The 21,743-nt window shown below is 40.8% G+C and overlaps 1 protein-coding gene and 1 long non-coding RNA gene across 4 annotated transcripts in view; both read left to right on the top strand.

Moving 5' to 3' along the window:
- Window positions 1-440: 440 nt before the first annotated feature.
- LOC119264288 lies at window positions 441-4,675 on the top strand. The gene is made up of 2 exons (XR_005130944.1): window positions 441-815; window positions 1,891-4,675. It is a non-coding gene; the product is annotated as an uncharacterized LOC119264288 (long non-coding RNA).
- Window positions 4,676-7,040: 2,365 nt separating this feature from the next.
- The window catches only part of LOC108412014 (zinc finger protein 501-like), a 32,506-nt gene continuing 17,803 nt past the window's right edge, over window positions 7,041-21,743 (top strand). For 2 of the 3 annotated variants that reach the window (XM_017683856.2, XM_017683855.2), the window contains exon 1: window positions 21,606-21,659. Coding sequence is in view for 1 of the 3 variants with exons in the window: in XM_037542647.1 (XP_037398544.1) it covers window positions 9,535-9,648; window positions 12,678-12,830; window positions 14,835-15,697 (1,130 nt within the window). In the remaining 2 variants the exon portion in view is untranslated. Of the gene's footprint in view, window positions 7,149-9,413; window positions 9,649-12,677; window positions 12,831-14,834; window positions 15,698-21,605; window positions 21,660-21,743 lie in introns of those variants that run through there. The other variant, XM_037542647.1, reaches the window with a different exon arrangement.

The raw sequence follows: 21,743 nt of genomic DNA, 5'->3' as shown, positions 1-21,743 counted from the left end.
AGAGTTGGTCCAGTGTTCCACGACCAGGGCGGAACATTTTGGCTTGATATTAAATGAAAAAGGCAGCACGGTGGCGTGGTGGGTAGCGCTGTCGCCTCACAGCAAGGAGGGCCTGGGTTCGATTCCCCGGCCGGGTGACCGGGGTCCTCTCTGTGTGGAGTTTGCATGTTCTCCCCGTGTCTGTGTGGGTTTCCTCCGGGTTCTCCGGTTTCCTCCCACAGTCCAAAGACATGCAGTCAGGCCAATTGGACATGCTAAACTGCCCCTAGGTGTGAGTGTGTGAGTGACTGTCTGTGTCTGTGTGTCTGCCCTGCGATGGACTGGCGACCTGTCCAGGGTGTGTCCTGCCTTCCGCCCGATGACCGCTGGGATAGGCTCCAGCTCCCCCCCGCGACCCTGACGGAGAAGCGGCTTAGAAAATGGATGGATGGATGGATTAAATGAAAAACAGGGGGTCTTTAAATTTTGCACAGTGCTGTATGTCACCTTGGTTAATAATCGAAAAGAATCTCTTTGGGCTGGCTGAAGAGGTGGTTCTTCTCTGGCCTGTGGAGAGAGTATAGTAGAAGGGTCAATCTATTAAGATATTTGTAAGAAGGCATTTGAAATAAACATCAAACTCTCCTCCCAAGCACTCATTATCTGATTCAACAAAAAGCCAAAAAATAATACATCCTTACAATTCGTGAGATGAGCCGCCCTGGCAGGGAATGCTGAAGAGCTTCTTCTTCTCAGACATGTAATTAAGAGCCACAAGTCAACACCACAGTCAAGCCTGGGCCATGTTTGAAGATCTCCATCTGAAGTGTGCAGTGGTGAGTTGAATTCAGCTGTTTTTCCTTGGGGTGGGGTGGCAAGTATTACTTCAGTAACCAAATGACAACACAAGTTAACCCACAATTTTCTCTGCTGAGGCAGAATGGTCCAGTATGAATTACCAAGTTTTAGAGGTTTAAGCTTGGAGGACTTGCAAGAGCTGATTTACCTTTAGAGGTCTACTGACAGCTCACTGAACAAGGCGATAACTACTAAAAACTCAAGCTACGGATGCAGGAGAAGACCTTTGTAAATCAAGTGTAGACCTATTGAACATTTTCTTTATTTCGGTCCGTTTTGACAGGTATAAACAGTGCACCTGTACTGGCAAACGCACCAAATGAACTGTGGTTCATTTGAAATCTATTGCCAACACGTGTAAAATCAAGAGTCCACGTGGCGCTGCTGTTTTACTGTGGCGCGTCTCTTAAAACGAGTCAGTCTGTAAAAGTTGCTAAGTGACATTATCGTGACTTAGAAGGAAAGGAAACCTGTTCAGTAGCAATGTAGCACTTCACACAAGCTCACATTTATGTCTCACCATCCTTGGTAACACTCTCGGCCCAGTTCCAAACGGCCACGATCAGCAACGTCGGTACAAGAACTGTTCATTTGGAGCATCGTGGATTTGGGCTTCCATTGCAGAGCAGCCTCAGATCACCGTGCAAAATGTGGAGAGTGGGCTGGAGTGGTGTAACGAGCACTACTAGTTCACTGGATACTTTTCATCTGGAGTGATGGATCATACAGATGAATGTGCGTTTTGCAGACAGTAGAACGCAGAATGTCGACAATACTGGCTGGTGGAGGAGGAGTAATAGTCTGGGTATGGCTTCCGCTCTGCCCTTAGGTTCCAGCGAAAGGAAATCTCAATGCTGTGTACTGTGGATTATTTAGGTATCTAGGTTTCAGCATTGAACCTGGGTTCTTTGCAGTACACAAGTCCTTCATTTATGGAGACAGACCTATTGACACTTCAGGTTTTTTTTTATTTAACAATGACCTTTTCTGCACATTTGGCCAATTAGAAAGAATGCAGTTAACTCTCTTTTTTTGTCTTGTATGCTGTCTTAGATGTACGCTGTGTGGCTTGTGAATCTACAGCCTGCCTTGTCCTCCTCCATTGGTGTTCATCTGTTGGTGTCCGGCGAGCAGACAAAAGGAGAATCACTGGCGATGGCAAGGTACTACTGGGTGTAAGTGCTAGTAACCTCTCCCCAGTAGTCTTCACATGTCTTCAAGACATGGCTTCACATCGTGAAGATCTTCCATACACACACCATGTAATCACAAGTATGATTCATAACACGAGCAAAAAACCCGGAAACTTACTCCGACCGTGTCACCGCAGCTGTGAGAACACAAACAGCCCCCACTAACCTGCCGTTACCTTTTGCCACCTGTCCAACGATGTCTTCTGAAGCTAAAGTGTGCTGCTTTAACTGAATGTCTACTTCAACTGTGTGATCTTACATTCGCGGACTAAACGGGCGTCTTGCTGGATGTAACATCGCTGCTACTTTGAGCTCTGTGTTCTTGAGGCTTGGATGTTTTTAAATAAGAGATTTTGAACTCTTGTTCCTGCCCTAATAAGTCTAGAAATTCACCCACGTTTAGCTCAGAGTCTCTCACAGCTGTATGGATCCTGTTTTGGCAGAATCTGATGGGCCTCTTTCAGCCCAAGATAAAACACTTGCTCTGCTATCAGCATGAGATGTCCAGCGTTGTTCTTATACTTTGGATCATTTCATGTGTGGTCCAAAGTGTTCCCTCTACTCAAAGTGGGTGGTTTTCCTGGCTGGCCTCTGGTTTAGGAACACTTTAGCTGTTGTAACCAGTTAATACATATATTAGATATTTTAACAATAATTTAAAAGAAATGCTTATAAATTGTGTAATTGTGCACATTGGTGTATATAATGCACTATAGCGAGCCCGGTTTCATTACTTTTCTGTATTTTTTCTTTGATTGATGATTTGATTTACTGTGATTGGTCATATCATCGCTGTTGCAACAGAACCTTGGATCTCCAAACCTGTAACTTTGTTGGAGGAGGAAAACGTTGTTAACTTGTAATAGAAATTAATCTAACAATCTTCCCCAACCCACCCCCAAGTAAATTTCTGTTGGTTTGGTCAAAAGGTTTTGCTAAGTGACACAAATGGAGATGCAACAGCGACATTTTCGGAGTTGAATTGAGTATAATAATCAAAAGCAGATACATGTATTATTGTTAAATGGTTAAATGTAGCTTGTAGTAAGTACTAAGCCTTGGAATTTCTATAACTTGTTTGCTGTGTTTTACGCATGGACATCTGTTTAATAGCTTCCAAGAATAATTGATCTCAGACTGGTTGTGTCCTGTATGTACAGCTTGTTTTGTCCACTCATAATTCCAAAATGTTAGGCTGTCCTTTCATGCAAGACAGAGCAAGGACCGTCATCACATAAAGACTGTGCAATATCGGTTAGCCAGTTCCCCTAAAAAACAGTCAAGTTTTTCGAAAAACTAGAAAACTGGTGACCAAAAAGCCACCAGGTGGTAGTTTTATACTAGTTAAACTTGTAGGGTTGTCTTGGGGAGGTTAGCAAACTCAGAAACTAAGATACTGAATCTGCTTGGTTTAACTGAATATATACATATTAATTAATGTCTATACACACCTCTACAGACTCTTCAGCAAGTTTGTCAGGCACTTGTAGTTAGAGGGGAAGAGCTTAGGCAGTTGGGAGGATGGACAAGAGGATGGCTGGTGCTGTTCATTTAAAAAATTGCATTGGCTCAAGGGTTTATAATCTGGAGGGATAGTTTTGTTGTTTATTATATCTATTTAGATATGTTCATGACTGTACTAGCTCACTAGGTTTGGCTGTCCATTTCGCTTACACCCCCAGGGGGAAAGCAGTTCAAAGCACTTCAAATGCATGCACACTCTATATATTGTCATCATATGCCTACAGGCTGCTTAATTGCATTTTCTGCAAAGCTAAACTGAAAGTGCAGTGCATGCATTTGCACTTTCATAGCGCCAGGCCTGCTCCTAAAGACAGTATGTGGGACTATGAACATGTTCATATAGTTTTTTAGTTTTTAAAAAAATTAATTAATTAAAAGTTAATTTTATTTTATTTTTTTTGCTGTTTCATTGAAAGCTGGCAAAGTATCAAACACAACAGAACAGTTGAAGTACAGATTACAAGGCACTTAACAGACCTTGTAGCTAAATATGCCAGAATGTCTAGAAAGACAGAAGCTTGGGACAGTTACTAGGGACACAGCTGGTCTTTTGCCTATGAAGCACAGTGTCCTGGTGTCAGCTGAAAGTTTTGAAAAACATGTGTATGTTCATTGTACAGAACTTAATTTACTTATTTAAAACATTACAACTGAAGAGCAAAATACATTAACTACAGCACACAGTTCTATTTGGAAAGTCTTAATAGTTAAAAATGCCTTACTTTTATGAAGTAGGTCAGAGTTGTTAATATAATGCTGGAAGACATGGCATTCAAGCTTTTTTTGGCCCCATCTAGATATTTTTTATGGAAGCATGGAGCTTGAGGGGAACTCGCGCCTCTTGCCCAGTGTCTTTTCTGCCTTTTGAGTGCGTTTCTGATATACGTGGTTAAGGCTCGTCTACTGCACAGTTATTGACGCTACTGGTGTTGGAATATTTCATTATTATACATTTTAATACAGCTTTTTTTGGTATATACATTACAAAATGTGTGATCATCGTTGTATAGGCTTTGCAAGACAATAGGAGGTGCATTATGTTTTTATTTGCTCAAACAATGTAATATATATGTATATTGATTAAAATGACAGTGGATAGATAAAGAATTACAACATTAAAAGCGTGTGTTTTGTATTTTTTTTCCCTGTTTAATCTAATATAAGTAATATTAGCAAACCTGTCTTGAAAATAAGATGATAAACATATTGAGGTGCAAGTTACAGTATGTTTTTTTTTTTTGTTTTTTTTTCTTTGCAGCTCCCACCCAAATACATGTTTTAAAAACACACACTGATTCCTGGCCCATACAGTATTGATTATCAGCTAGGATTTTAAAAATCCTGTGATGTGGCCGAGCACGAATTCCTGATGGTCTTATTTGAATCTGTTTAGCCTCGTGTACCTTAATTAACATATGAAAGATCCTCTGAGCTGTGGGTGTGGGTGGGGATGCCTTTATCAGGGATACCGCTGTGCTTCATCACCTCTTAACACCACCCTGTAAGCGGAATTACTGCTGTAGCTCTGAAAGTGAAATGTTTTCTGTTCTTGTTTGATACAGGATTTCAGCTGCTCATCAGTTTCAGGGGTTCCTTTGTCATGCTTTTCATTTTATAATGCACCCAATGTTCTCATTGGTGACCGGTCTGGACTGCAGGCAGGTCGGTGTAGTGCCTGGACTCTTTTAATACGAAGCAGCGCTGCTGTAATACATGCAGAATGTGGTTTGACATCGTCTTGCTGAAATAATCGAGGTCTTCCCTGAAAAAGAAGTCGTCTGGACGGCAGCAGATGTTGATAAAACACATTTATATCATTCAGCTTTAATGGAGCCTTCACAGATGAGCACGTCACCCATGCCATGTGCACTAATGCCCCCCTAAACCATCATGAATACTGGCTTTTGAACTGAGTGGTCTTCAGCCCGGAGGACACAGTGTCCATGAGTTCCAAAAAGAATTTCAAATGTTGATATGTCAGACGACAGGACACTTTTGCACTTCCCCTCAGTCCATTTTAAATGAGCTCAGGCCCAGAGAAGGTGGCAGCGTTTCTGGATCGATTCAAGCAACATAGATTTATGTTACACTTTAGAAATTGGCCGTGTTGGTCCATTAATGAGTCGCACAAGGTTTAGGGAATCATGCAGTTCCTTAAAACAATTTGAGGGCCATAAAAGACAGTCCCAGTTCAAATCACCCATAAGGATGAATTCAGGGTCATTAATCCATGTAAAATATCTGAAATAGATTTGAGAGCATCCTATGAGGCAGACAGTGGTCTATAACAGCCCACCACAGTTATATGTGAATCTTTTGATGTACCCACTTTAATTTCCAGGGTCTCCAACTACTTGTTTTTAGTAATCGACAGAGTTACAGAGCCAATGAGCTTGGATTTCATATACATGGCTACCCCACCTCGTTTACATACCTACTCCATTTTTACAGACTTTGTGGCAGTCAATAAAAATGGAATTATGACTTGTTGGTCTCTTCAAGTTGGAGAGGCTTTGTCATTATATACAAATACACAGTGAAGCGAAACAACATTCCTCCAGGACCATGGTGCAACACAGAAAGTGCCAAACAATACAATATATAATACCATATAAGACGATACAGTCTGCACAGGCAGTACATGGTACTTAGAAGATGTGGAGTTGTGCAAAGGAGGATAACACATGTCTTAAGTCAAGTTTTGGACAAAACTAAAATGTCAGCATTTGTCATATTTTCCCAGATCCTTATCACATGGACAAGGCTTCTAACATTTAAACGTATTGGACCAAAACCTGTTCTGTCTTTAAAATCTGAGGGTGTAGGTTAACTTTACATAGAAGTAGGTGGTTCAAAACTGGGCTAAACATTTCCACCCAACGTTCATAACACCATGACCTCACACCACAGCTTTGATTGAACAAGGCATGATTTCTAAAATATATTGTTACCTACCAACTGTGAAAAAACCATTAAGTTGTTCTTTAGCATCATTGGCACAGGTTGAACGTGGCATACTCTGCTAAACGTCTCACTGCATTCCATAATAGGGCCTTGCCGATTTTGTCAAAATAGAGAAACAGTTGAACGTGTTCTGCTTTATTGCGAGATGTACTCGGCACAACGGGAATTTTTGAATTTTGAAGTCAGAGGGTCACAAGGATTTGAAACAGAAGTATTTAAATGTAATTTGTAAATATTGGAAAAGTGTTCTAATGATGTAAAACGTCACTGTATTCTGAGTACTGAATTTAAAACTGCTGCCCTGACTGAACACAGATACTGAAAATGACTTGGATATGGGTCAGGGATGGGCAGGGTCCACAAACAAGGCATTTTTTAGTTTTTTAGGTCCACTTAGGCTTATGATTTAATATTAATATTTATTTTATTTTTTAGTGAAAAAGGAATGTAAGGGGTATTTTATTCACTCTAGGCAACAGCTCTGTAGGTGGCAGTAATGGACCATACCATTGCCTGCCAGCCACCATCTTCATCACACAGATCACCAGAAAGAACAAGAAAGAGCACCAGAAAGAACAAGAAATCAGCCGTCCACATTATTAGAGGGAGACAAATCCTACTCTGTTGAAGGTAAAGGTCTGATGAATGCTGGTTGTTAGGTGACTAAAGAAATGGGGAAAATGAGAACTGTTTGCATGTGGAAAGAAAGATGTTGAATAGTGAATCGTGTTGAACTCACACAGAAGCAGCTTTTGTCTAGGTTGATCTGAGGAGACTAAGCTGAGCTCTTAGCGCTGTGATCTTAAGTGAAAATGTATTTTTTAATTGTTATTATTGTTTATTTTTTTCCCCCATGGGCTGAAGAGTGTCAGAGGTGGATAGAAACTAGTCACATTTGTTATTCCATTTATTTATTTATTTTTATCAAATATTTTATTCCTAATCTTTTGTCTGGCTTCGACTTTGTTTTGTTGTGTGGGTTCAGCTCCTGGACTGCTTTCCTGTGACTCACACCTCTCATTTTGGAGATTTAGCATTTTATTTTGGACCGACAAAATATGTGTGTTCCTGTGCTAATAGATAGATGCTGGCTGGACTGGTTGTGCTTGCTCTTTCTACTGGTGTGTTTACAGAAGTTGTTTAATAAGCTTGGGTGGAGTTTGCTGGTTAGATCTTTGTTGTTTGTTTGGTTTTGTGTTAGGGGTAGAGGGGATCCATATGAGCAGCTGATAGATCAGGAGTGCCTCTGGAAGTTTATGTCGTTCATCCAGTAGTTTTAGTCTGTGGCGGATGATTGAGGGCTTTTAGGTTGGCAGTGCTGTTCAGGAGCCTGATTATGTGGTGGTAGAATCTTTTCTGGTTGGAGAAGTGGATCACCTTGGAATAATGATGTAGGAAATCCGGTTAAACAAGAGCTATGATGCTCTGTTTGTAAGGAAACATGCAGTGGTCATTGTTCTAATAGGAGTGTTTTTATGGGAATTTTTGACTGTTCTTCCAGAAGCACATTTGTGAGGTCAGATACTGATGGACGAGAAGGTCTGGCTCACAGTCTCCGCTCTAATTCATCCCAAGGGTGTTCTATGGGGTTGAGGTCAGGACTCTTTATGTCTTTATGGACCTGCTTTGTGCACTGGTGCTCAGTCATGTTGGAACAAGAAGGGGCCGTTCCCAAATTGTTCCCACAGAGTTGGGAACATGAAATTGTCCAGAATCTCTTGAAGCTGAAGCACTAAGAGTTCCTTTCACTGGAACTAAGGGGCCGAGCCCACCTCCTGAAAAACAACCCCACACCATAATACCCCCTCCACCTGGCTTTATACTCAGCACAATGCAGTCAGACAAGTACCGTCTCCTGGCAACCGCCAAAACCCAGACTCGTCCATTGGATTACCAGACGGAGAAGCCTGATTGGTCACTCCATAGAATGCATCTCCACTACTCTAGAGTCGAGTGGCGGTGCTTTACACCACTTCATTCCACGCTTTGCACTGCGCTTGGTGATGTAAGGCTTGGATGCAGCTGCTATTGATATTCTTTGTCAACCTTGTTGCTTAAACAATGCAATAGTGTGCCATAAATAACAGAATGTCCATTCTTTATGGTGCATAATATCAGATATCAGGATTGATAGGTGTTTTTATTCCTGCACTTATTACTCATTATAATATTGCATTTTAGAAAGGCAGAGCCTTAAAGTGCATGAAAGGTGTAGTTTTGTAGTGTCACCATCACATCATCTGCATACAAGCAAACTTCGGTTCTATCCTCCCTATAATTATATCCTCCAGACCAACAGTTTGGGCTAGAGGTTCAGTTCACAGTTTGAAAATGGTCAGACTGATCTTGCTGTATCCTCGCTGTAAGGCTATAGAATCAGTCAAATTGATTTTTAGATTTTTTATCATTTTATTTCATCATAGCAGTAGGGGATGCAAATATAGTCTTTATATGTTTTATAAATCCCTTACTAAATCCAAATCTGCCCAGTACTTGATATAGGAATGTCCGGCAGACAGAATTAAAAGCCTTCTCAGATTGCACTATTCTTTTTTTTTAATTAGCATATATATATATACATTTTTTATTAACAAAGAAATGTGGTATATTATGGTACAAAATATTCTTGGTGACTTTAGCTACCTTACCTGCATACATAGAGGCTGGAATGACTGTGTGCCTTTTAAAAGAACAGTCAGTGTTCATATCAACGGATTGATACTAAGATGTTATTGTTTTAATGATGCTTCACGTTTGTCTGTAAATGCTCTGTCTGGTAAAACACAGACACATCATGACACAGCTTTTTCTATTTGACTGCTTTCATTTCTGTCCAGGTTATGTGTTTCTAATTGATTTGACACTGAATTTTACGTTTTTCTTTTTGTTCTTCAGGAAATTAATAGCCTCCTGTTCTGAGTCCTCTACTGCTCCTAGTGTCCACTTTCCTCCACTGCTGAATTACTTCCATAAGCGTATCAGGAAACCAACAAGCCACAAAGAAGAAAGCGTCACAATGGTGAAGCCAGAAGAGATTAAATGTGAGAATGTCACGTCTGAAATCTCCAGTACTGAAACATCATCTGCTACACTCTGCAGCAACCCCTCACCCAGCATCACACATGATGAGGTGAGCTTTTCTGTAGAACTTCTTACTTTTTAAAAATGTTTAGTTAATATTTCTTTTTAAGCTGCATTGTGTAAGATTTAGAAAGATCTCTGGTAGAAATGCGTAATTCTATGCAATGTCTTGTTTGTTCTTTTTTGATATTGTCTGCTTGCACTAACATACATTTACACCCCATTCCCAAAAGATGCTGTGAAAAATGTAAATAAAAACAATATACAATGGTGTACAAATCATTTAAACCATGTATTTCATTGAAAATGCTTCAAAGACAACATATCAAATGTTGAAACTGAGAAAGTTTGTTTTTTCAAAAAAGCCAGTTTTGAATTTGATGCCAGTAACATGTTCCAGAAAAGTTGGGATGGGGCCAACAAATGGCTGGTAAAGTTGTGTAATGCTAAAAAAAAAAAAAAGAGACCTGGTGGTTAATTGACAACACATCAATAATGCGATTGATAAAAAGAGCATCTCAGAGAGGCAGAGGCTTTCAGAAATAAAGATGGGGAGGGGTTCACCACTCTGTGAAAGACTGCACGATGAAGTTATTCAAAAATAAAGTTCCTCAACGTAAAACAGCGAAGAACTTCTGCTTTTCATCGTCTACGGTACAGAATATCATTAAAGACTCAGAGAATCTGGAGAAATCTCTGTCTGTGAGGAACGAGGCTGAAAACCAGTATCTGCTGGCTGTGATCTTTGGGCCCTCAGGCAGTGCTGCATTAAAAACAGACATGATTCTGTAGTGGAAATCACTGCATGGGCTCAGAAACACTTCTGAAAACCACTGTCTGTGAACACAGTTCATCACTGCATCCACAAATGCTGTTAAACTCTAAAACACAAAGAAGAACCCAAATATAAAAAGGATCCAGAAACGCTGCCACCTTCTCTGGGCCTGAGCTCATTTAAAATGGACTGAGGGGAAGTGGAAAAGTGTCCGGCGGTCCGACGAATCAACATTTGAAATTCTTTTAGGAAATCATGGACACTGTGTCCTCCGGGCTGAAGACCACTCAGCTTGTTATCAGTGCTCAGTTCTAAAGCCAGTGTTCATGATGGTTTAGGGGGCATTAGTGCACATGGCCTGGGTGACGTGCTCATCTGTGAAGGCGTCATTAAAGCTGAACGATATAAACATTTTTTGGCAAAATATGCTGCCATCCAGATGACGTCTTTTTCAGGGAAGGCCTTGATTATTTCAGCAAGACAATATCAAACCACATTCTGCATGTATTAAAGCAGCATTGCTCTGTATTAAGAGTCCGGGTGCTAAACTGCATGCACTCCAGAACTGTCACTACTGAAACATTTGGTGCAATATGAAATGAAAAACATGACAAAGGAGATCCCAAACTGTTGAGCAGCTGAAATCCTGTGTATATCTCCAGACACTTACCGAGTGTTGTTAAAAGAAGATACGATAAAACACAGCAGTAAACATGCAACCCATCCCAAATTTTTTGGAACGTGTTGTTGACATCAAATTCAAAATGAGCACATATTTTTCAAAAACCACACATTTCTCAGTTTCAGCCTTTGATTTGTTGTCTTTGTACTATTTTCAATTAAATGCAGGGTTTAAATGATTTGCACATCATTGCATTTTGTTTTTTAATTTACATTTTGCACAGCATCACAACTGTTTTGTAAATGAGGCTGTAAAACAACACCTTTTAAGAAGAAAGCAGACTGTTATTAAAGGACACATAACCTATATGTATCCAAGAACATCAAACCCTTGAGAAATGTGGCCTCAGAGCTTCTATTAGATCTGTATGCATTGTAACACAAATAAAATGGCAAATAAAAAGTAGGATTTTACTCTCCAGACCGTCATGCTATTTTTCCCCTGTGGTAGGCATATCTACAAGCACTGTAATGGATTTAAGTCATATTTGCTAGTTAACTATCTGGTGTATACAACTTTCTGATGAGTATCCAAATTCAGCATCTGATCTAATAAGCGTAACAAGAGACAAAGTGCTTGGTTAGTGTAGTGGTTAACACCTCTGCCTTTTACACTATAGACTAGGGGTCAATCCCCCACCTGGGTAAATACCCTACACTACACCAATAAGAGTCCTTGGGCAAGACTCCTAACACCACCTTCGCCTACTACACTGTACACTGGGGTTCAATCCCCCACCTGGGTAAGCACCCTACACTATACCAATAAGAGTCCTTGTGCAAGACTCCTAACACCACCTTCACCTACTACACTATAGAAGGGGGTTCAGTGCCCCACCTGGGTAACCTCCCTACACTATACCAATAAGAGTCCTTGGGCAAGATTCCTAACACCACCTTGGCCCCCCTGTGCAAAATGATCAAATTGTAAGTCGCTCTGGATAAGAGCGTCAGCCAAATGCCATAAATGTAAATGTAAAAACAAAGCACTGTGGCATGTTTGATAAGTCAATGCAGTAGAAGCTTGTAGCCAGGCATCTGAAGTTGAAAGAATTCAGACCATTTTAGGCAACGTTGTCTCTATAAAGAAGGAAATGACCATGAAAAGGTTCAGAGGTTCTGTCATTTTTGTTTGGTTTTGGGATCTGAAGGCACATTTGGACCTGAAAAAAAATGTCTATTACGTCAAACAAGCTTCATGATGTTTGATAAAATCCTGAAGCAGTGCCGGGGATAATTTTACAGCAGCAGGGTGTTCTTCTTTTGCATGTATGGTCTATGTTACTGTGCTTGAAGAATTTTTGGCAATCCCTGATCACAGAAAACTGTAACGTTCCCTTTTCATGTGAAGATATGTTGGACGTGCTCAGTGTAACACGCACAGCATTTCAAAATTGTACACATTCCACATCTCAAAAGCTGCTACTATCGAAATAAATAAATCTTCGGGACTCAGAAACATCCCACAGCCTTTTCCATTTGACTGCCAGGTTATGCATTTGTCATTGTCTTGTGGCATTTGACACTGATTTTTTCCTTTCTAGGAAAGAATGGCCTCCCATTCTGAGCCCTCTCCTGCTCCTAGTGTTCACTTTCCTAAACTTTTAATTTACGTCCACCAGCATATCAAGAAACCACCAAGCCACCAACAGGAAGGCATCACTATGCTGAAGCAAGAAGAGATTAAATGTGAGGATGCGGTGTCTGAAATCTCCAGTACTCAAACACCTGCTACACTCCTCACCAACCCCTCACCCAAACCAACACATGATGAGGTAATTCCTCCTGCGGAAGTTATTACTTATTATAATGTTGTATTGATAGAAAGACAGATGCTCAAAGTGTATGATATAATGGTGGAGTTTAAAAACATGTTTAGTTAATATAACTCTTAAGGCTGCACTATGTAAGATTTAGAAACCTCTCTGGTAGGAATGTGTTACAACGTGCAGAAGAACGCCGTGTAGCGTCAGTTGTGCTTCGGTTGGTGGTTGTCAGCTGTGTTTCTGTGTCGGAGATTCTTAACCACTCTGCTCACATTAATATAGTCTGCCCAGGCAAACCATACACCATCCATGTAAAAGAAGAGCCCTGACTGGAGCTCTTCAGGAGTCATCCCTGCCTCTGTGTATGCCTTAATCAGTAGCTACATTCACCAAGAGCATCAAGCCCTCGAGAAATGTGGCCTTAAAGCTGTACAGTTTGTGTGGTACACAAGTTGTTAGCTATGTCAGAATGAAAGATTCAAGAAATTTCAGTAGAACCCTGGTAATGCCCTTGGCCCTGTGGAATTGACAGATTTGTTTGTGGCAAATTACAGGCATATACCTCCCATACATTTTGACCCTCCCCTAATTTCAGCTGCTTTTGTGCATTTCCCATGGCTGTGAGGACGTTCAAAAACGTAGGCACCTGTCTTACTAGTGCATTCAGACTTTTTTTTTTTTTTTTAGCAATGTTGTAATTCTCCATGTACAAATCTGCAGGAACATACAAACACAATTTCCATTTCGTGACAATTATTACTGGTCTTACTGGTTGTTTTGTTTTTCAATCTGAACTCCAAAAATTTGACACCAATGTAACCAATGTTGCGTATACATAGTAAGGGAGAATGGTGAGTTATGGAAAACCTGAAGTGAATGATAATGGACGGTACTGAGGGACGACTATCGTTCTAACAGTATTAGTGTCAAAGTAAACAATGTCATCATTGAAAAATTATTTTTCAGTAATTAATCTTTACACACCTCTCTACAGAAATACATTCATTTGGGTGAATAAAGTTGTTTCATTTATTTACATTTAGCACAGAGAGTTCGAACAGAGTGTTCAGATTGTCCGTAGTCATTTACAAGACATGAGGGACGGTAAGCTAGCAGTATTCTGTGAGGGTTATCTGCACTCACCACTTTCACCACTCTCTCTTTTTTGTTCTTTTGGCTTGGGGTAATATTGCGCATAAGGTCTGGCAAAGGCTTGGAATTGCAAGTACTCCCATTATCTAATATACAACCCCATTTCCAAAAAAGAACGGACCCTGAGCAAAATCGTAAATGAAAACAAAATGCAGTGATGTGCAAATAATTGAAACCCTATATTTGTTTGAAAATGTTGAAACTGAGAATTTTATTTTTTTGGTAAATATATCCCCCATTTTGAAATTGATGGCAGCAACATGTTCCAAAAAAGTCCTGACAGGGGCACCATTACCCCTTACATTTAGAAATGTTATTCTTGAGTGGAAGACTCAGCCTTTTCTTTTTAGCTTTTTTTATTTTTCTTTTTTCTGTTCTTTTTATACCCATTAATGATACTGTCCTGCTGCCAATTAACCTCCAGATGTTTTTTTTTTGTTGTTGGTTGTTTGTTTTTTTGTTTGTTTTTTTTAGCATTAAACAACTTATCCAGTCTTTCGTTTGCTCTGTCCCAACTTTTTTGGAATGTATTGCTGTCTTCAAATTCAAAATATGCAAATATTTTTCATAAAACAGTAAGTTTTGTTTCAAATAAATATAGGGTTTAAATGATTTGCATGAACACTGACTGTTCTTCTAAAAGGTGTTGTCCTTTTGCATGTATGGTGTATATATTAAGGATTCCCAAACAATACCAAACAGACTGATATTAAGATGCAATTACAATACAATACTATAATAACACTGCTTCATAATTTTTATTTAACACAGCTTTTCCCATTTGACTACTTTGATTTCTGATCAGTTTGTGCATTTGTCCTTGTATTGTTACATTTGACAATGAACTTTTTTTTCCCCCAGGAAAGAATAGTCTCCACTTCTGAGTCCTATCCTGCTCCTAGTGTTCACTTACCTGAAGTTTTAATATATTTACCCAAGCCCATCAAGAGGCCACCAAGTCACCAGGAAGAAGGCATCACAATGTTGAAGCCAGAACAAATTAAACATGAGGACGTGGTGTCTGAAATCTCTAGTACTCAAACATCTTCTGCTGCACTCTGCACCAACCCATCGCCGAGACGAGCACGAAAAAATGGAGGCAAACGAAAAATTCACCAGTGTTCAGAGTGTGGAAAGAGTTTTATCACACCAAGTCTTCTTCAAATCCACCAGCGCATTCACACAGGAGAGAGACCATATGCCTGCTTACAGTGTAAGAAGAGTTTTTCCGAACGACCCACTCTGAAAAAGCACCAGCGCATTCACACAGGGGAAAAACCATATGACTGTTTAGAGTGTGGGAAGAGTTTTAGGGAGCGTGGTTTCCTCAAAACACACCAGCGCATTCACACAGGAGAGAGACCGTATCACTGCTCAGAGTGTGGGAAAAGCTTTAGGTTCAAATTTGCCCTCGGAATACATCAGCGCATTCACACGGGAGAGAAACCATATTACTGCTCGGACTGTGGGAAGAGCTTTAGAGACAGTGGTTGCTTCAAAACACACCAGCGCATTCACACGGGAGAAAAACCGTATCAGTGCCCAGAGTGTGGGAAGCACTTCAGAGAGTGTAGTACCCTAAACGCACATAAGCGCATTCACACAGGAGAGAAACCGTATCACTGTTCAGAGTGTGAAATGAGCTTTAGAGAGAGTGGTACCCTCAAGACACATAAGCGCATTCACACAGGAGAGAAACCGTATAAGTGCTCGGAGTGTGATACGTGTTTCAGTAGACAGAATAATCTTGAAAGACACCTGCGCATTCACGCAAGAGAAAAGTCGTAACACTCCATATACTGCGGGATGAGCTGTAGACATTTAGATTTAAAGATGCACAAATGCCTTAAGAGGGTGCAGTATAATCATCATCATCATCATCATCATCATCGTTAACCACTAGTCCAGTTAGGGTCACGGTAGCAGTTGTGAGAGCAGAGAATCCCAGATGACCCTGTCCCCCGCAACTTTCTCCAGCTTAGTTCCGGGGACCCGAAGCCGCTCCCAGGCGAACTTGTAGATATAATCCCTCCAGCGGGTCCTAGGATGACCCCGGGGTCTTGTCCTGGTAGGCTGTGCCTGGTACACTCCCACCAGGAGGCGTCCAGGGGGCATCCGGATCAGATGCCTGAACCACCTCAGCTGGCTCCTCTCAATGTGGAGGAGTAGCGGCTCTAATCTGAGCTCCTCCCGGATGACCAAGCTCCTCACTCAAATAGCGTGTAGCCCACCACCCTGTGAAGAAAGCTCATTTCCGCCGTTTGTATTCGTGATCTCGTTCTTTCGGTCATCACCCACAGCTCATGACCATAGGTGAGGGTTGGGATGTAGACTGACCGGTAAACAGAGAGCTTCGCCTTTTGGCTCAGCTCCCTCTTCACCACTACAGTCCGGTACAGTGACCGCATTACTGCTGCCGCCTGTCCCAGCCGGCGGCCAATCTCACCATCCCTCTTCCCGTCACTCGTGAACAAGACCCCAAGATACTCAAACTCCCCCACCTGGGGCAAGTCCTCTCCCCTTACCTGGAGTGGGCATGCCATCCTTTTCCAGGCTAAGACTATGGACTCAGACTTGGAGGTGCTGACCCGCATACCAACCACTTCAGCTGCAAACCACTCCAGTGAGCACTGGAGGCATCAGTGTGATTCAAAAGAACAACATCATCTGCAAATAGCAGAGACGCCACCCTCCGGCCTCCACACATAATGCTGTCCTGACCCCGGCTACGCCCGGACACTCTGTCCATGAATATCATGAACAGGAGTGGAGACAGGGCACAACCATGGCTGAGTCCAACGCTAACAGGACCATATTGCTCCCGACAACTTGGCTCTGAAGATCCCTAGACCACACAAGCCCTGATCCAGGAAGGGGGGTGCAATATAATGTAGAATTTAAATCTACCATTTTTCAAAGTGTAAGTAGAATTTTACCCGTTTTTGTTACATTATTACAGTAGTCATAGCAACAAGAAGTAACATTTATACTCTTTTAAACAAATATGTGCGCAAGGTCTCCACAATTACATATTGTTTTCTACCAGTGTTTAGTGTGTTCACTCTTTATTACAACTTGCTTTTAGGTTTTCAAAGAAATCTACAGATATATTTTTCCATACCTCGAAAATTCAGTACGTGAAGTTGGCTGCATTTTCTCCTTCACAGTCCAAGTAATCTCAAAAATATTCAATAATTTTGAGGGCCGGAGCAAGAGTGGAGCTTGACTTTCTCTAATGTTCTCTAATGAAAGTACTGTTTATCTGATGGTGACAGTGTTGGTGGGCTACCTAGTCTCATATTCACAAAGCTTCTCAAAGTAGGAGTGCTGATCTAGGATCAGATTCCTCTCAAATTTACTACGACTTCATGGAAAGGATCATAGATCAGCGCTCTTACTCTGAGAAGGTTGGTGAATAAAGGCCTTGGCCTGTTTGGACTCCCATTTTTATCTGTACCTTGTAATAACCTGTTATGATTTTTTTTTCTTTCCCATTCCTTATGCAACTGCCTTTATTTAAATCTACTTTCTTCAGAATTATTTTGTAGGAATGAATACCTAAATGGCCATTTTGACAGGATGTTAAATAAATAAAGAGGGCTCTCTTTATTTTTACACAGTACTGTATATCACTTTGGTTAAAAATGAAAAAGAATCCCTGTTTCTGGAGAGAGTACAGTAGAATTGTCAGTCTGTTAATGTTTCTGTAATGTGGATACTTTGCCAACCAGAAGGTGTCGGTACCACTGGAAATACTGGAAATACTCAAAGCAGGCTCTCGTCAAAGAAAAAGGAGTGTTCAGCGTCAAAAGACCTTTCCAAACAATGCTTCTCTCTCTTGTACCTCCCCAGCATTGGACTTTCTCCTTCTTGCCTTGTAGAAGTGAAGCGATCAAGTCTCTCTGAGATTTGAGGCTGTGGACACTCGAGCTTGTTCATTCATGTGCCCATGGGCGCTCGCTCTAGCTCTCACCACTCATTCTCTCACTTTCACGTACACACCCGTAGCAGCTAAATAACCATTTTGCTTGTTTACTGTGAATAAACGGATGATTGTTACTTATTTAATTTGTCTTTAAGTAGATTGTGTAAATAAATGTTTAGTTTATTTTCACCAAGTTGTTTGTCTTGCGTTCATTCATATACTGGTTGCTGCCAAATCAGATAAGATGGTCCTTTATTAGTCCCACAACAGGGAAATCCTCAGTCTTACAGCAGCGAAGGGAGAGCAACAGGAAAAAAGAGAATTAACAAGCTTTGTTACTTTGTTAAGCACTTAAGGTTTTTTTTTTCCAGTTTGTTTCTTGTTATTATATAGGCAATATATAAGGTGGACATGGAGATGGTTGGTGTGAAAGTAGAGGAGGCAATGGATAGGGCAATATGGAGGTAGATGATCCGCTGTGGCGACCCCTAAAGGGAGCAGCCGAAAGAAGAAGAAGATATTAAAACTAAATATAAAAAATAAGATAAAAATATAAACTATCCTTCACAAAGAATAACAAAATAAATAATTATAAATAAATAAAAAAGCTAAGATATTTGCAATGCAAGGATATTTTGCCTGAAATTCACATGGAAACCTTCACAAATCAAATAAATTGTTACTTTCTTTGTTTGCCAGTTTATATTACTTAAAGGATTTCTGTAAATGATGGTAACCATCAGACTCAGCTCAGTGGCTGGATCACATACCAGGTACCAAGAGTTTTTACTGAACTCGGAAAATCTGCCTGGATCTTACCTTAAACTCTCACTCTCTAACCACCTCCACTCTGCCCGACACTTTTACCAGCTTTTTTTTTACTATTATTGTATATATTTATTGTTATTCTTATTTTAATTGTTCATTCTTATTTTAGTCATTTTAATTCATTTGTAGTTTCCTTTTTGATCTTCTTCTCTTTTTGCTTTATCTTGATTTTATTAACTTTTACATTTTAGCCACGTTGTAATTGTTTTATATTGTCTACTGTAGTTTTATTATTAATTATTTGATATGTTCTTACACATCAATCCCTTTTCCTGTATCAACTCTGCAACATTGTAAATGAGGATCACTCTCAGTGTTCTCCAGGGTTAAATAAAGGTTGACTGATTGATCAAATGACTTGGTGAGCCATCAAAGCAGTGAAAAATCAAGCATACAGTCTTGCCATATACATGCGGTGCCTATAGAATAGAGTCAAAAGGAGGTAAAACTGCTGTAGTAAAGAAAAGACTCAGAGGCTAGAGCCAGTTGAAATGACTTACCACACATTCGACACACTTTTTTCACGGTAGCACAAGGACCCGGCAAAAATACTGACGCATACATCTTAGACCTAAAAAACTAGGGATGCATCAATACCAATACTGATATTGGGCATCGGGCCGATGCTGTGCTCATTTACTCATACTAGACCTCAGAAAATGGAGACCAATATTCCAATACGAGCTGTGGCGTAAGCAAGCCCGAACACTGTGAAGGAGGCTCTGCTCACAGAGAAGTGCTACTGACTCCATGACTGGACATAAGACTAAAAGTCTTATGCTACTGACATAAGACTAAAAGTCGTTGGTCACTTTCAACATTCTGCTTTGGTACATTCCCACCAGGAATACACTGTGTGCTTTTAGCCCGGTTTAAACACACAAGCACAACTGCTTCCCCAGTATGAATCGAGGTTAGGTTAGTGAGACGGACACAAAAAAGTTATTTACCAAAGTCTGTCTATGCTGACTGGCACAGTGGTGTGGTGGCAAGCGCTGTCGCCTCACAGCAAGAAAGGTATGGGTTCGATTCCCCGGCAGGGCGACCAGAGTCCGTTATGTGTGGAGTTCTCCCTGTGACATTTCCTTGAGATATCTTGATTACCTTTATAGGGAAGTGGGTAGTTTTCTTTTCTTAGTTTCTTCAGTCTTTGAAGAGAATCATAAGTATCTGTTACTGACTTTTTGCCTGGGGCTTCAAAAAATGACAAAGTTCTAGATTATGAGCACCGATCTGGGAACAGATTTTGGCCCAAATGGAGTTCCACTTCATTGTGCATATTAATTATGTGTGAATACAAACCATTTGTTTTTTCTTTTTCTCCCAAGAATGTGTACCACTGGCCAACGGCTAGTATGTCTACAGGGCAAAATTAACCATTGCATATGTCATAAGAAGCCTAAGCTCGCTGGACATCTGTCCAGTTTCAACATTTAACTAGGAATTGCCGGTTTGCCACCTTTTGCCTTTGCTGTGGTGTTACAGCAGTGAATGTGTGTCATATGGGGTATAAAGTCAGGCTCAGCAATGTGTTTGCCCTGCACTGCATAGCATTATTAGCTAATATGGCACCAGCAAATTAAATCTAAGAGTGTTGACTTGGCGCGCTGGGATAACAAGCCATAATTGATGCTGAACAAAACAACAATCAGATGAATCGCCCTCTGATACAACAGAGAAATGTTTTGAATTGAGTATGTAACTTGATTGAATTAAAGGTTAAAGGTTTTGTGTAGTTTGTAGATGTGTTGTGAAGATTGCAGTGGAGAGCAGCCTGCATACTTGCACAACTTGTCATGGACATTGCTACGTGCCAGTACCCAGCCAGTCCAGGGATTTCGAACTAGTGACCTTCTGGTTGCTGGCTCACTTCAAGGGCTAGTCTGGGCTGATAATGAACAGAGAACTGGATAAAACTGTATTATAATTAGCCTTTATCATTATTTGATTATAATTTTTGTATTTGACTATTTTATTTTAATCCCTGACCAAACTTTGTCACTACTTTGTTGCATTTGATTTCTTTTTCTTTCCTTTTTCTTTTTCCTCCTGCTTCAAGTCCTCTACTGCTTCTAGTGTTCACTCTCCGTCACAGTTCTGAATTACTTCAAAGAACACATCAAGCACCGCCACCAAGAGGAATCCTTGACTGTTCCCGAGTTGCCGGATAGTCTTCCAAAACTCCCTTGAAGCAAACCAAAAGTATTTTTCCATGGCCTGACCAAACTCCCACACTCCGCCATTGCCACCACTGCCACCAGTACCTGTCAGCTGAGGCGGGGGTCCTCCGGGCCATCCAGTAACTAAAAGGCTCCTTCTTCAGCTTGACGGCCTCCCTCACCAGTGGTGTCCACCAGGGTGTTCTTGGGTTACCGCCCCGACAGGCACCCACCAGCTTTTGGCCAGAGCTGCAACAGATGGCTTCCATGATCGAGGTTTTGAACAGGGTCCATTCAGACTCCAAATCCCCTACATCCTCTGGAACATGAGAAAAGCTCTCCCGGAGGTTGGAATTGAAATCATTCTGAACAGGGGCCTCTGCCACTCATTCCCAGCACACCCTCACTGTTTTCTTGGGCTTACCAGGTCTGTCCACCAGTCTTTCCCAAGGAGCTGTGGTACCACATACACTTATGAATGTTCTTGTGTTCGAACTTGGTGTTCATTATGAACAATCCAAGCGTAGCACAGAATTCACCTTTCTGTTTTTATTTATATTTTGCACAGCGTCCCAACCTTTTTGGAAACACGGTTATATTATTTAAAAAGACAAAACCCTCAGAGCCACAGTAATCATGTGGTTCTAGTGTGAGTCCCCTGCCGTCCAGGTGGGGGCACTAGTTCTTAAACTGGTTCTACAAAGCCAGTAAAGTGGAGAAGAAGAGCACAGTTTGCAGACTGGAGAGAGAAGATCAGGAACTGTTTTGCTGAAGGTAAAGAGCTCTTTACATTAAATTTTAACAGACTTTAACAGAAATAGGTGGAGAAATGTTTTCTTGAATAGTAAGACTGAACTG

Source organism: Pygocentrus nattereri, chromosome 11 (assembly GCF_015220715.1).
Source record: "Pygocentrus nattereri isolate fPygNat1 chromosome 11, fPygNat1.pri, whole genome shotgun sequence".
NCBI classification, from domain to species: Eukaryota; Metazoa; Chordata; class Actinopteri; order Characiformes; family Serrasalmidae; genus Pygocentrus; species Pygocentrus nattereri.
This window is presented reverse-complemented; position numbering and strand designations above follow the sequence as displayed.